Here is a 15,933-nt window from a genome sequence, read left to right as displayed (position 1 = left end):
TTGCAGCCAAGATGCGCAAAGGGGCCCAAATTCCAATGAGTACCTTTAGGATTTCACAGGGCATTTTTACGCATTTGGATTCCAAACTACTTCTCACGCTTTAGGGCCCCTAAAATGCCAGGGCAGTATAAATACTCCACAAGTGACCCCATTTTATAAAGAAGACACCCCAAGGTATTCCGTGGAGTTCATGTAAAATTTTATTTTTTGTCACAAGTTAGTGAAATATGAGACTTTGTAAAAAAAAACAAAAAAAAATCAATTTCCGCTAACTTGTGCCCAAAAAATAAATCTTCAATGAACTCGCCATGCCCCTCACGGAATACCTTGGGGTGTCTTCTTTCTAAAATGGGGTCACTTGTGGAGTATTTATACTGCCCTGGCATTTTAGGGGCCCTAAAGCGTGAGAAGTAGTTTGGAATCCAAATGCGTAAAAATGCTCTGTGAAATCCTAAAGGTACTCATTGGAATTTGGGCCCCTTTGCGCATCTTGGCTCCAAAAAAATGTCACTCATGTGGTATTGCCGTACTCAGGAGAAGTAGGGCAATGTGTTTTGGGGTGTATTTTTACATATACCCATGCTGTGTGTGAGAAATATCTCTGTAAATGACAACTTTTTTCATTTTTTTTATACAAAGTTGTCAATTTACAGAGATATTTCTCTCACCCAGCATGGGTATATGTAAAAATACACCCCAAACCACATTTCCCTACTTCTCCTGAGTACGGCGATACCACATGTGTGACTCTTTTTTGCAGCCTAGGTGTGCAAAGGGGCCCAAATTCCAATGAGTACCTTTTAGGAGGGCATTTCTAGGCATTTGGATTCCAGACTTCTTCTCACGCTTTAGGGCCCCTAAAATGGCAGGGCAGTATAAATACGCCACATGTGACCCCATTTTGGAAAGAAGACACCCCAAGGTATTCCGTGAGGGGCATGGTGAGTTCATAGAAGTTTTTTTTTTTTTTGGCACAAGTTAGCGGAAATTGATTTTTTTTTGTTTTTTCTCACAAAGTCTCCCTTTCCGCTAACTTGTGACAAAAAGTTCAATCTTTCATGGACTCAATATGCCCCTCAGCGAATACCTTGGGGTGTCTTCTTTCCAAAATGGGGTCATTTGTGGGGTGTTTGTACTGCCATGGCATTTGAGGGTCTCCGCAATCATTACATGTATGGCCATCATTAGGAGTTTCTGCTATTCTCCTTATATTGAGCATACGGGTAATGAGATTTTTTTTTTTCGTTCAGCCTGTGGGCTGAAAGAAAAAATGAACGGCACAGATTTCTTCATTCGCATCGATCAATATGGATGAAAAAAATCTCTGCCAAAAAATGTGCAAAAAAAAAAAGAGGGGGAAGGCGTCTGCCAGGACATAGGAGCTCCGCCCAACATCCAAACCCACTCAGCCCCTATGCCCTGGCAAACCCAATTTCTCCATTCACATCAATCGATGTGGATGAATAAATCATTGCCGGAAATTTTTATTTTTTATTTTTTTATATACAAAGTGTTTGCCAAAGCATATGAACACTGCCCCTCAGCTCATAAGCCTCGGCAAACGTATCATTTTTACTGCAGAGGAGAAATCTCGTCTTGCAGCGCCGCATATACTGACTTTTGTGTAATCTGACAGCAGCGCAATGCTTCTCTCAGAATGCACATCAGTGCTGCAGCTGGTTGATCGCTTGGTCCACCTAGAAGGTAAAAAATAAATTAAAAAAACAGGCAGCAACGCAATAAATTTATTAACATTAACTTTATATAACATTTGAAACAGAACATTAACTTTTTTGCTTACCTGTGATATTTTTATTTTTTTTACCTTTAGAGGACAAACCTCTCCTTCCCCATGGGACAATGTGCAAAGCGCCCAGAGATGTGGCGAAGTACATTATGCACTTTGTCCCAGGTGAAAGGAGAGGTTTGCAGCAGCTCTGTGTGAAAGGGCCCTAAGACCCCTGTGTGCCTGTCCTGTGTCACGCAATCCATATACTAAGTGTACCTGTGTGTGGTACTTCCGGAAACACTCCCCTAAGCATAGGGCAGGGTGATCAGGGGCAGTCAGGACAGAAATAGCGGGTGTCACGCCTTATTCCACTCCTGCTACAGACACGACATATTTTTCGGGGTGACGCTTGGTTTGAGGTACCAGCAACGACATTGGGGAAATGTCGCTCGTGTAGACGGCTCACTACACTGGTGGTTGGGGCCACAGAACCTCCTGGATACAGGAGGTTCTCGATGATCTCTTCCTGAAATTTGAGGAAGGACATAGCCAATTGAATTAGGTATACAGACACCTTCTTATACCAGCGTCTGGTCCTGCGGGAGAGTAAATAAGGAGCCAACATCCGGTCATTGAAGTCCACCCCTCCCATGAGCAAATTATAGTCGTGGACCGAGAGGGGCTTTTCAATGACACTGGTTGCCCGTTCAATTTGGATTGTCGTGTCTGCGTGAATGGAGGAGAGCATGTAAACATCACGCTTGTCTCTCCATTTCACCGCGAGCAGTTCTTGGTTACACAAGGCAGCCCTCTCCCCCCTTGCAAGACGGGTGGTAACGAGCCGTTGGGGGAAGCCCCGGCGACTAGGTCGCGCTGTGCCACAGCAGACAATCTGTTCTAGAAACAAATGCCTGAAGAGGGGCACACTTGTGTAGAAATTGTCCACATAAAGGTGGTACCCCTTGCGAAATAAGGGTGACACCAAGTCCCAGACTGTCTTCCCACTGCTCCCCAGGTAGTCAGGGCAACCGACTGGCTCCAGGGTCTGATCTTTACCCTCATAGACATGAAATTTGTGCGTATAGCCTGTGGCCCTTTCACAGAGCTTATACAATTTGACCCCATACCGGGCGCGCTTACTTGGGATGTATTGTTTGAAGCCAAGGCGCCCGGTAAAATGTATCAGGGACTCGTCTATGCAGATGTTTTGCTCAGGGGTATACAAATCTGCAAATTTGGTGTTAAAGTGGTCTATGAGGGGCCGAATTTTGTGGAGCCGGTCAAAAGCTGGGTGGCCTCTGGGACGAGAGGTGCTGTTATCACTAAAGTGCAGGAAACGCAGGATGGTCTCAAATCGTGTCCTGGACATGGCAGCAGAGAACATGGGCATGTGATGAATTGGGTTCGTGGACCAATATGACCGCAATTCATGCTTTTTTCTCAGGCCCATGTTGAGGAGAAGGCCCAGAAAAGTCTTAAGTTCTGAACCTTGGACGGGTTTCCACCGGAAAGACTGGGCATAAAAACTTCCCGGGTTGGCGGCTATAAATTGAGTGGCATAACGGTTTGTTTCTGCCACGACTAAGTCAAAGAGCTCCGCAGTGAAAAACAGCTCAAAAAAAAACAGTGCCGATCCGATCTGAGCTGTCTCAACCCAAACTCCAGACTGGGCGGTGAAAGGGGGAACTACTGGTGCGGCTGAAGATGGGGGCTGCCAATCAGGGTTTGCCAGCACCTCAGGGACTCTAGGGGCTCTACGGGCCTGTCTGTGCAGTGGCTGCGACGGGGGAACTACTGCACGTGCCACTGTACCAGCTTCAACTGCCCTTCTGGTGCTCGCCACTTCACCATGTTCTACGGCAGTGCTGGTACTAGGTCCAGGATGGGCTGCGCTGCTGGTGTATGCCTCACCGCGTAATCCGATAGCGCCAGCTCCACTCTGCTGCCCTTGAAGCGGATCCTGCGCAACCTGTGGTCTAGCAACAGGGGGCCGGGTATGCCTGGTGGTATCAGGGACCTCAACCTCATCGTCCGAACTTTGGGTCAGACTGCCACTGCTTTCTGCAGGTTAGTATTCTGACCCGCTGGATTCATCAGATGAGGGTTCCCATTCCTCATCCGACTGGGTCAGAAGCCTGTAGGCCTCTTCAGAAGAATACCCCTTCCTTGCCATTTGGTCAACTAAATTTAGGGGGTATTCCCTGAGACTACCCAAGAAAAAAAGCAAGCCTGTCTTACAAATGGGAGGCTAGCGAAGTACAGGAAGCCGCTGCGATTGATAAAAAATATCAAAACTGATTTTTTTTATCGCCGTAGCTCACTGTGGCGGGGCGGGCGTGGGTGAACGCACGTGTGGGCGACCGATCAGGCCTTATCGGGCAAACACTGCGTTTTGGGTGGAGGGCGAGCTAAGGTGACACTAATACTATTATAGATCTGACTGTGATCAGTTCTGATCACTTACAGATACTATAAAGTACCAATGCTGATTAGCGATACGCTAATCAGCGAATCAGTGACTCCGGTGCGGTCGTCTGGGCGCTAACTGAAGCTAACTACCTACCAAAGGGGCCTAAACTAACCTAAACCTAACAGTCAATACTGGTGGGAAAAAAAAGTGACAGTTTACACTGATCACTTTTTCCCCTTTCACTAGTGATTGACAGGGGTGATCAAGGGGTTAATTGGGGTGATGGGGGGGGGTGATCTGGGGCTAAATATGTAGTGCTTGGTGTACTCACTGTGATCTGTGCTCTCTGCTGCGACCAACTGACGAAAAGGACCCAGCAGAGAGCACAGAAGCCATTTAACACATTATATTTATAAATATAATGTGTTATATGGCTGGTGGTTCGTTATTTTAAAAGTCACCAACCTGCCAGCGCTGATCATTGGCTGGCAGGCTGGTGACCAACTCCTTGTGTGCCTTTTGCCGACCCGCACTGCGCATGTGCGGGCCGCATATGCGCGTCATCTCGCGTCTCGCGAGATGACGCGTATATGCGTCCAGGAGGAATAACCCGGCCGCCCGCAGGACGCATCCCTGCGTTAGGCGGTCGGGAGGTGGTTAAAACCATAAGCGACAATTGAGACATGACAAGGACAATAACAGTTAAGAAATCTTGTAAACAAATCAAATGGGCTATAAGGCCCGATGGCGTCCCCTGACGCTAGGAAGCACACGGTGGCCAAATAAGTAAGGCCGGTGGGGGAGAACATGGATGGAGAGGTCATCTATTAACATTATATGAATGCAAGAACTCAAATGTAGAGATTGGCGGCGATTCCCTTGGTGGGGAAGGTAGCCATGGTACCCCGCTGGTAGCCGCTAAGGCTCCACATACAAAATGTCTCACAGTAAAGACAAACAATGAATGCGCTATAGGGCAATGAACCTCTCTTGTAGGATCAAAGTCCTGCTCCTCAGGTGGTCTTCTTCCTCGGCGAGCGACTCTTGGTAGCTGTCTGCCATTGCAGGTTCTGCGGGAGTTGAGGCAGATCCGGCGGGAATGTCGTCGGCAGCCATGAGGGGGATCTCTAACGGTTCCATCTGTAACGCATCCCACATGTTGGGTAAGTCCTCCGATTTCGGTGGCCAAATAAGTAAGGCCGGTGGGGGAGAACATGGATGGAGAGGTCATCTATTAACATTATATGAATGCAAGAACTCAAATGTAGAGATTGGCGGCGATTCCCTTGGTGGGGAAGGTAGCCATGGTACCCCGCTGGTAGCCGCTAAGGCTCCACATACAAAATGTCTCACAGTAAAGACAAACAATGAATGCGCTATAGGGCAATGAACCTCTCTTGTAGGATCAAAGTCCTGCTCCTCAGGTGGTCTTCTTCCTCGGCGAGCGACTCTTGGTAGCTGTCTGCCATTGCAGGTTCTGCGGGAGTTGAGGCAGATCCGGCGGGAATGTCGTCGGCAGCCATGAGGGGGATCTCTAACGGTTCCATCTGTAACGCATCCCACATGTTGGGTAAGTCCTCCGATTTCCACACTGTGAGCTGTCTACCCTCAACAGTGGTTGTTAGACCAAAGGGAAAGAGCCATTTCACAGGGAGCTTCCTCTCCCTTAAAGCATTTGTCAGCGGACGTAAGGCTCTCCTTTTAGCCAGTGTACTAAGTCCTGGAACAATAATTAAGTAATGCCGCAGTGTTCAAGAGAGCACACACCACATCTCTAGGTGGTTCAGTGGCTGGTGTTTTCGGCCGCAGGGCTCTATGTCCTCTTTCAATAACAATGGCATCAGCGCGTTCTTTGCCTAGAAGCATTTCAAACACATGACGTACTGTGGTTGTCAGGTCCTCTGCGTTGACCGACTCAGGGATCCCTCTCAGGCGAATGTTTTCCGCCGTTCCCTGTTCTCTTGGTCTTCCAGGTATAGGAAAGCATTGTTCACCTGTTTACAGACCGAGGCAAATTGAGATTGCATCCCCACACTGTGCTGTGTCATGAGGGTATGCGAGTCCTCTAAGGCCTCCACTCTATGTCCCATATGTAGGACTTCTGTCTTAATGTCCGACAACTCCTTTAGCACTGGAGACAAGGCTTTGTCTAGCGATTGGGCTAGTGATTGCTGCAGGAAGGCTCTGGTGATCGGCAAGGTGTCACGCTCACCTTGAGGTTCAGAACATGCATCTGAGCAGTCTCCGTCAGAGTCGTCTTCCCGCGCCGCTGGTGCGGATCGCGCCATCTTTCCTCGCCCCGACTGAGAAGAGGTCTTCTTATTAAGGAATTTGTTCATATCGCTCTGCGTGTTCCTCACTTTTGGGGTACTCTCCACATCTCCTCTTTTCTCTCTGCCGATTTTACCCATAATTGCGATGGGTAGCTCTGAAATAGACTTTAAGACCGGGCTTATGGCGAGGAGCTCAGGCGCACACATCCTCCACCATGCTCAGTCGGCTCCGCCTCCCCCCTTCACAGTGCAAGTTAACCTTGCAAAGTGCAATAAAGTAGGCAGTTGATGGCTTTGCATAGTAGCAATCAGGACAAATATCCATAGTCCAAATTACCCTTGCTTCAGGGCACTACATGTAAAGAGGGATATAACAGGAGAGAACTATTGCATGCAGGGGTGCCTGGAAACCAGGTGAATTGACCTTTTGATTGGGTGCCCAGCAATGGTAACTGTCTGGTACCTTTTTAGGAGTCCAAGATGATGTGACTTGTGCACTCGCACATCCCTAATGCTGGTCCTGATGCCTGTACTCCAACTAGCAGGATGCTTGGCTAACTTCAAACGACTAGCATGCTCCATATAAGTGGGTGGGGTTACAACTGCAGGAGATCATAGGATTGGTAGACAGAACATCATGCTGAATCAGTGTATGTCAGATAATTGTGATCACATGATTGGGGGTCAGAAAGGGGAGTTGTAGCCCAAGCAGGAAACACTATATTATTAGTAAGTGAATTGTTTTATGATAACATAATTATGTCTATATAGTGTTATATGACTGCACAATCTCTTGAAGCAATATTCTATGAGGTCTGTTGTTCATCAATTTTTTTTTTATTCTACTTTCTCTTTGTTCTTTTTTTTTTAGGAAAACTTGTCAAAGAAAACTGGGCAGGATAGCCACATGGAAATTCCTGTAGTGAAGGTAATAGACAAAAACAAATACTCTACGCTTCCCAGAATAATATCTCTGCCTAGAAAACATGTTAAATTATCTTCTTAGTCTGCTTCAACAATAAAGTACATTAGTTTGCTTTCACTATTGATTCAAGTATTTTACTTGTTGCTTTAGTGACTGTATAGATATTGTATACTGCAATATCTTATCCTGTTATAAAATCTATAATCCAAAAGCCAAAAGAGAATCTCGGTAAAATGATTCTCTGTCCATAAAAAACTAAAGTTAAAGGGAACTTGTCATGTGGATATTTGATTATAATCTAACTAATTATATACAATTATTAACTACTAAAAAGTGCCTTAGATTCATTCACTTACTGGTGTGACAGATGGTTACCTCATAATATACACACAAAGATGCTGCATGCCGCATGCCGCATGCTAATGAGCTGATTCGAGTCCAGCGTGATGTCATTGAGTCCAGCGTATATTTAATTCAGAGCTATAGCCACTCCCCTGCCCACCTGCTGCTGATTCCTATGGAAAAAAACTGTCATTCAGCAGCAGGTGGACGGGGAGAGTCAGGAGCTCATGAATATTCATGACTCATCATTATCAGCTGGAGCTTTTCAATACAAGATGTTGGCAGATTGACTGGGTCAAATAAAGAAAGTGAGCCAGCATTTTGCTAGGAGAATCAGTCACTTATTTATGTTGCCCTTAGTTAGGAAAATGCACCAAGAGGATATGCCACTGACTATACTAGCTGGTCATACAAGCAGATATGATATTAAAAGCTGAGACTTTCGCCAATATATTCCTGTCAGGAAAATATCGGAGCCCATCATTGCACCACGTCACGGTCACTCAGCATGGCAAAGGGTCCTACCACTACGCTAACTGTGGTGTGAACACGGTCTGAAGGTGATGTAATCCAGCTCACAGCCCAGCCTGCACACAAATGCCTAGCAGGACAGCCAGTGCAATGTGAACAAAGCAAGACTGTGAGCCCCACCCATATCAGACCATGTGATGGAGGATTCCAGGTGCAAAGGAATGTTCAATTGCCAGATGAAGGCACATTCAAGACATATAAAACAAAATCACTGTAGAATTGCAGTGGCCAATATGGCGGAACTGCTCAAGCCCCAAACACTGTAGCGTGTTTCTCATTGGGCGAGCAGTCCCATCGCATGTGAACCACAGAAATATCGTGGCAGATATGGAGGAGCTGCTCAAACCCCAAACACTGTAGCGTGTTTCTTATTGGGGGAGCAGTCCCACCGCATGTGGACCGCAGCAAACGACCATCCCGAGCAATTAATGCGTACAAAGGAGGACCCCAGCGCGGTCCACATGCACCACAAAGCATCCTGCACAGGCCAGAGCATTGTGCGGATGAAAATACAATTATATAAATTACTGAGAAAAATGCACCAAGAGGATATGCCACTGACTATACTAGCTGGTCATACAAGCAGATATTAAAAGCTGAGAGTGTTACGAAGCAGTTGTAGATCTGCTGTGTCTACTGAACAGATTTGACTTGAGCCTACTCCTGAGTGTGCTATCTAAGTGGCCCCTTGTCTTCACCCTTAAACCCTATACAGAGATTTTGGGTCCGCTGCAGAGGAACCACCAGGCCACCACCTCTTGGAGTAGTCTCTGTTCAGTAGACAGCTGACCCATGGGGTCAGGAAACACCAATGTGGAACACAATATAAGATGTCAGTGGAAAGATGGATCAGCACATGATATACTGAATTCACAGTTCTTAAATTTGTTGACATGACAATTCTTTGTATTGTAGACTTTTTCAGATGAAATGGCAAAAATGATATTTAACATGAAGAGAGCCAAGAAGAAAGTGTTGAGTAAATTAAGAAACTAGAGAGAATGAAAAGGACAGTGATCTCCAATAACATATCAAGAGGTTTTTCAGCAATGTGAAAGAACATGACAGCTGGATGTATATACTGTATACATAACCTACCTACATCATCTGCAAGATACCATATCAATGCTGTACACTCCCTCAGGTTTACACAAGGTACTGAGACTATTCAAGATGTCTCCTAATGGAAGCATCATTCACATGGGAGTGTTCTGGCCTCTCTGCCTGGATTTAGGAAATCTCTCATTTTTACTGTGTGTAGGGTGATATTTAGTGGTTCAGTTGTTAGCACTTATGCCTTACAGCAGGGATCAGCAACCTCTGGCTTTTCTGAAACTACCACTCTCAAAGGCCTCCTTTCACTTCTATGGGAGTTACAAGAACAGCTGAGCAATTGCGCACTCTGGGAATTGTAGTTTCACAGCAGCTGGAGTGCCGGAGGTTGCTGACCCATGCCATACATACCTATGCAGAGAGTTTGTATGTTCTCCCTGTGTTTTGCATGGGTTTCCTCCGGGTACTCCGGCTTCTTCCCACATTCCAAAAACATACTGATAGGGAACTTAGATTGTGAGCCCCATTGGGGACAGTGAGTGATGACAATGTCTGTAAAGTGCTTCGGAATATGTCAGTGCTATATAACTGAGTAAAATAGATAATTATGAAGAGGACTTCATACTTCCCGCCAAGACATTATATTTATTGTGTGTATATGGAATATGATATCATAAGACGATTGAAAATCTAAGAGAATGTGCATGCAATAAACGTCATGAAGATATTGTAGTATTTTTTTTTATGGTGGCAGAGCTCTTACCACGCATGCCGTTGCTCAGCATGGTCTATGACAATCTCCAGCCTGTGTACATCTGCTCAGTCATGGAAGCTCAATCCATAACACAGACTAAAGGGGTTGTGCTGCGGATTAATATCGATGACTTATCCTCAGGACAGGTCATCAATATGAGATCAGTGTTGTTCCGACTTCTGGCATCACTGCTAATTAACTGTTTAAACGGGTCGCATAGCTTGTATGAGCTTCTGCTTTCTCTTCAAAGTTTACCTGCATGTCCTCTCCTTTGTTGCGGCAGTGCAGTGTATTTACAACTATTTGCCCCATTCAAGTGAATGGGACCAGAAGTTGAATATGAAATATGAAAATGTACTTCCATTTCATGCTATTCATCAATATAGAGATGTCAGATATGACATTCTGTGTAGAACTATATACCAGTACTGATCCAGAGTTACAGCTCATGTTAAGGTCGCTATACACACCGAGCATTGTTGATCAAACCGCTAATGTGTATGGAGAGCTTCTTGAATTTCAGCATGCTATTCTTTTGTTGTCTCGGAAGATAAGCCGCCAATGGTGTCCAGTAGCGGCTTTCTTCCTGTCTCACTGAAAATAGAGCTCAGCTGAGGCCAGTGTGAATGGGGTCAGGAGAGATAGCCATCAGCCAAATGCTAACAGCTATTTAAGGATTGTTTATAGCCCAATACTGCATTTGCAATGCCACAGGCTTGTAATGTCCCAGTCCTAGCTTCCCTCATGACTACATAGAGCTTCTCTCTGTTCTGAGAGACATCATCTGTACACTATACAGTAATCTGGTGGAGGAGAAACTGTCCCATTGCATTATGCAAGGTCAGCTAAGAATCTGAAAAGAATTTCAATTTACAACCAGTAGAACTGTGAAGCTGCCAAGGTGTTGTGGGGAAAGGTCTGACAATTACTGTATCCATATCATTTCCAGATTAGGTAGGAGCCACTCACTAGTCCAGGTAAGTCAGCAAGGGTAATACTAGAAAGCCATCCATTGCTGACCATCTAACTGAGGCCTCCTGCACACGACCATATGGCTTTTTCAGTGTTTTGCGGTCCGTTTTTCATGGATCCGTTGTTCCGTTTTTTGTTTCCGTTTCTGATCCGTTTTTCGTTCCTTTTTTTGTATGGCATATACAGTATACAGTAAAATTGGTCTGGGCATAACATTTTCAATAGATGGTTCCGCAAAAAACGGAACGGAAACGGAAGACATACGGATGCATTTCCGTATGTGCTCCGTTTTTTTGCGGACCCATTGACTTAAATGGAGCCACGGAACGTGATTTGCGGGCAATAATAGGACATGTTCTATCTTTAAACGGAACGGAAAACTGGAAATACGGAAATGGAATGCATACGGAGTACATTCCGTTTTTTTTGCGGAACCATTGAAATGAATGGTTCCGTATACGGAACGCAAAAAACGGCCAGTAAACAGGGAAAAAAATGGTCATGTGCAGGAGGCCTGAGGCGGTAAGGGCACAAATCAGGAAAGGTGGTGAATCAATTTAAATCTTATTATGCCCTATCCAAGATGCCCTTATGTATATTTTTATAATGCTTAGGGTACTTTCACACTTGCGTTGCTGGATTCCGGCAGGCAGTTCCGGCAATCTGTATGCAAACAGAAACCATTTGTAGACAGATCCGGATGCGGATCCGTCTCACGAATGCATTGCAATACCGGATCCGTCTCTCCGGTGTCATCCGGAAAAATGGATCCGGTATTTTATTTTATTTTTTTACATTTTTAAAGGTCTGCGCATGGGCAGACCAGAAGACCGGATCCGTCATTGCAGCAATTTTAATGCCGGATCCGGCACTAATACATTCCAATGGAAAAAAAATGCAAGTGTTCAGGATTTTTGGCCGGAGAGAAAAATGCAGCATGCTGCGTTTTTTTTCTCCGTCCAAATACCATAAAAGGACTGAACTGAAGACATCCTGATGCATCCTGAATGGATTGCTTTCCATTCAGAATGCATTAGGATAAAACCGATCAGTTTTTTTCCGGTATCGAGCCCCTAGGACGGAACTCAATACCGGAAAACTTTGACGTATGTGTTAAAGTACCCTAATTCTGATGTTAGAAATGAGCGAATTTCTCGAAATTTGTATGGGATCTGATTCGAATGAATCGGTTGTCGGAAGTAACTACATATATATGGTATATATACAGTTGTGTTCAAAATTATTCAACCCCCAATGCTATAAAGGGTTTTAGGGAATTTAGTGTACATTTGTAATTGTGTTCAGAATGAAATCTTACAAGGACTTTTTAAAGAACCAAATGCAACTAAAATGACATCAATTGTTTTTATAATACAGTATTAAATGTTTTTTTGTGATTTCTTCATTGACACAATTATTCAACCCCTTAAAGACTACCACTCTTAAGAACAGAGGTTCATTCAAGTGTTTTCGATCAGGTATTGAAAACACCTGTGGATGTCAAGGAGCAGCAATCAAGCATAATAAGCACCAATTAGGCAGATTTAAAAGGACTGTGATACTCAGCTCCTTCTAGACATTTACTGGTGTGTTTACAAACATGAAGTCAAGAGAATGGTCCAGGAAGACAAGAGAAGAGGTGATTTCTCTTCACAGGAAGGGCAATGGCTATAAGAAGATTGCAAAGATGTTAAACATACCAAGAGACACCATAGGAAGCATCATTCGCAAATTCAAGGCAAAGGGCACTGTTGAAACGCTACCTGGTCGTGGCAGAAAGAAGATGCTGACTTCGACTGCTGTGCGCTACCTGAAGCGCAAAGTGGAGAAAAGTCCCTGTGTGACTGCTGAGGAACTAAAAAAAGATTTGTCAGATGTGGGTACTGAGGTTTCAGCTCAGACAATAAGGCGCACACTGAGTAATGAAGGCCTCCATGCCAGAACTCCCAGGCGCAGCCCCTTGCTGTCTCCAAAGAATAAGAAGAGTCAACTGCAGTATGCCAAAAGTCATGTGAACAAACCACAAAAGTTTTGGGATAGTGTTCTGTGGACTGATGAAACAAAATTAGAACTGTTTGGGCCCATGGATCAACGCTATGTTTGGAGGAGGAAGAACAAGGCCTATGAAGAAAAGAACACCTTGCCTACTGTGAAGCATGGTGGGGGGGGTCAATCATGCTTTGGGGCTGTTTTGTTTCTACAGGTACAGGGAAGCTTCAGCGTGTGCAAGGTACCATGAATTCTCTTCAGTACCAGGAGATATTGGATGAAAATGTGATGCAGTCCGTCACAAACCTGAGGCTTGGGAGACGTTGGACCTTTCAACAGGACAATGATTCCAAGCATACCTCCAAGTCCACTAGAGCATGGTTGCAGATTAAAGGCTGGAACATTTTGAAGTGGCCATCGCAGTCACCAGACTTAAATCCGATTGAGAACCTCTGGTGGGACTTAAAGAAAGCAGTTGCAGCGCGCAAGCCTAAGAATGTGACTGAACTGGAGGCTTTTGCCCATGAAGAATGGGCGAAGATACCTGTAGATCGCTGCAAGACACTTGTGTCAAGCTATGCTTCACGTTTAAAAGCTGTTATAACTGGAAAAGGATGTTGTACTAAGTACTAAGATTGAATGTCACTTGGGGGTTGAATAAAACTGATAATGATGTGAGCACAGAAAAGACATTTGTGGTTATTTCATTATAAATGTTATGTTATATTTGTCTGACTTACAAGTGCCTCTTTGATTTAATTGTAAACAAGATGACTGAAATGATCAAAATCAATGTCAAACTGGCCAAAACACTCAATTTCAGTGGAGGTTGAATAATTTTGAACACAACTGTATATATATATATATATATATATATATATATATATATCCACCAGTTCCAAAGCCAGAAATACATGTACTGGTGACAGTGTGCCTGAGTTCCAGTAAAGTGAGGGAGCATTTGTTTTACATAAACCTTGAAAATATTCTCCCATTTTATGGAAGCAACAGTAGCACAGTAAGGTCAGATAAGGAAGATGTCCGTCTGTGTTGAGGTTAGTAAATGTTGCAGCAGGGGCAGTATTAGCTGCAGGGGCAGCAGTACAGTTTGGAACCTGACAGACAAGGCAGGAGATCTACAGCTGCATAGGGCGAGTAGTATTGTCAGTAGGGGCAGCAACAGCTGCAGCAGCACAATATAGGAAATGAAGACAGGCAGACAGCGGCAGTGGCCTCATTGGCAGTGGCGTTGCTAGGGCTGGTGTCACCGGTGCGGTAGAAAATGGTGTCACCCCTTCACCCCCCCCTCCCCGAAGCAATTTTTTTTGCCATATATGGGGGCTATGGTGGTGCTACTGCCATAGGGGGCATCCGTTAGCTCAGCAGACCCCCCCTAGAAGTCAGAGCCTGGTCTCAGGAGGGGCACTTCCAGAATTTTTTCTGTCCGCCACCACAAAACAATGGTGCTTATAGAACAGACTCCAAAGTGTAGCGGTATACTGTATATTGTGTGGCACAGTGTAGAGGTATACTGTATATTGTGGGGCACAGTGTAGCGGTATGCTGTACATTGTGTGGCACAGTGTAGAGGTATACTGTATATTGTGGGGCACAGTGTAGAGGTATACTGTATATTGTGGGGCACAGTGTAACGGTATACTGTACATTGTGTGGCACAGTGTAGAGGTATGCTGTATATTGTGTGGCACAGTGTAGAGGTATACTGTATATTGTGGGGCACAGTGTAGCAGTATACTGTACATTGTGTGGCACAGTGTAGAGGTATACTGTATATTGTGGGGCACAGTGTAGAGGTATACTGTATATTGTGGGGCACAGTGTAGCAGTATACTGTACATTGTGTGGCACAGTGTAGAGGTATACTGTATATTGTGTGGCACAGTGTAGAGGTATACTGTATATTGTGTGGCACAGTGTAGAGGTATACTGTATATTGTGGGGCACAGTGTAGAGGTATACTGTATATTGTGGGGCACAGTGTAGAGGTATACTGTATATTGTGGGGCACAGTGTAGCGGTATACTGTACATTGTGTGGCACAGTGTAGAGGTAAACTGTATATTGTGGGGCACAGTGTAGAGGTATACTGTATATTATGTGGCACAGTGTAGAGGTATACTGTATATTGTGGGGCACAGTGTAGCGGTATACTGTATATTGTGTGGCACAGTGTAGAGGTATACTGTATATTGTGTGGCACAGTGTAGAGGTATACTGTATATTGTGGGGCACAGTGTAGTAGGCTATATGTGTATAACAAACATATTTCACATAAAAACTTAGTTACTTGGCTCGGCCCTTGGGGATCTCGGACGCCACTTCAACACTTTGGCCGGGGGCTCGGCGGAGCTGATGTTGTGTTTTATCCTAATGAGAAAGATTTCATAATAAGGATTTGGAGGAGGGGCAGAGGGATAGCAGAGCAGGGAGAGGCTGGTGCTGCTACTATGTGGGAGTAATAAAGCCCACCATAATGCCCCCTCCCCCCCTAGTAGAAATAATTCTCCTTTTAATGTGACAGTGCAAAAAATACCCCCTTGTAATGCCCCCAGTTGAGCTAATGTCCCCATAGTGCCCCCATAATGTCCCAGTATAAAATACCCCTATATAGTGCCCCCAGTGAATTCCCCCATAGTGCTCCTCTCCCCCCTTCCTGCTAGTGCCCCCCATAATGTACCAGTATAAAATGCCCCATATATAGTGACCCAGTAGATGCCCTCAGTGTTCGGCCTCTGATAGGCTGCCGGCCTAGTGTCCCCCATAATGCCCCCCAATAATGTGCCAGTAAGTGTCCCCATAGATGCCCCCCCATCATGTGCCAGTATCAAATGCCTCTCTCCTCCCCCCCACATGTCCCAGTATCATAATGCCATCTCCCATCCCCCCAATGTGCCGGTATGAAGTGCCTCTCTCCTCCCCCCCACATGTCCCAGT

General features: G+C 45.1%; 1 protein-coding gene across 2 annotated transcripts in view; it reads left to right on the top strand.

Moving 5' to 3' along the window:
• Positions 1-9,634, top strand: part of LOC120986900 (circularly permutated Ras protein 1-like) — a 137,910-nt gene extending 128,276 nt beyond the window's left edge. For both annotated transcript variants that reach the window (XM_040415584.1, XM_040415583.1), the window contains 2 exons: positions 7,284-7,340; positions 9,126-9,634. In XM_040415584.1, coding sequence (XP_040271518.1) covers positions 7,284-7,340; positions 9,126-9,206 — 138 coding nt within the window. In that variant the 3' untranslated portion in view covers positions 9,207-9,634. The remainder of the gene's footprint in view (positions 1-7,283; positions 7,341-9,125) is intronic.
• The last annotated feature ends 6,299 nt before the right edge of the window (positions 9,635-15,933 follow it).

Source organism: Bufo bufo, chromosome 1 (assembly GCF_905171765.1).
Source record: "Bufo bufo chromosome 1, aBufBuf1.1, whole genome shotgun sequence".
Classification (NCBI taxonomy): Eukaryota; Metazoa; Chordata; class Amphibia; order Anura; family Bufonidae; genus Bufo; species Bufo bufo.
The sequence above is the reverse complement of the archived record's forward strand: the minus strand, read 5'-3'. Positions and strand labels throughout refer to the sequence as shown.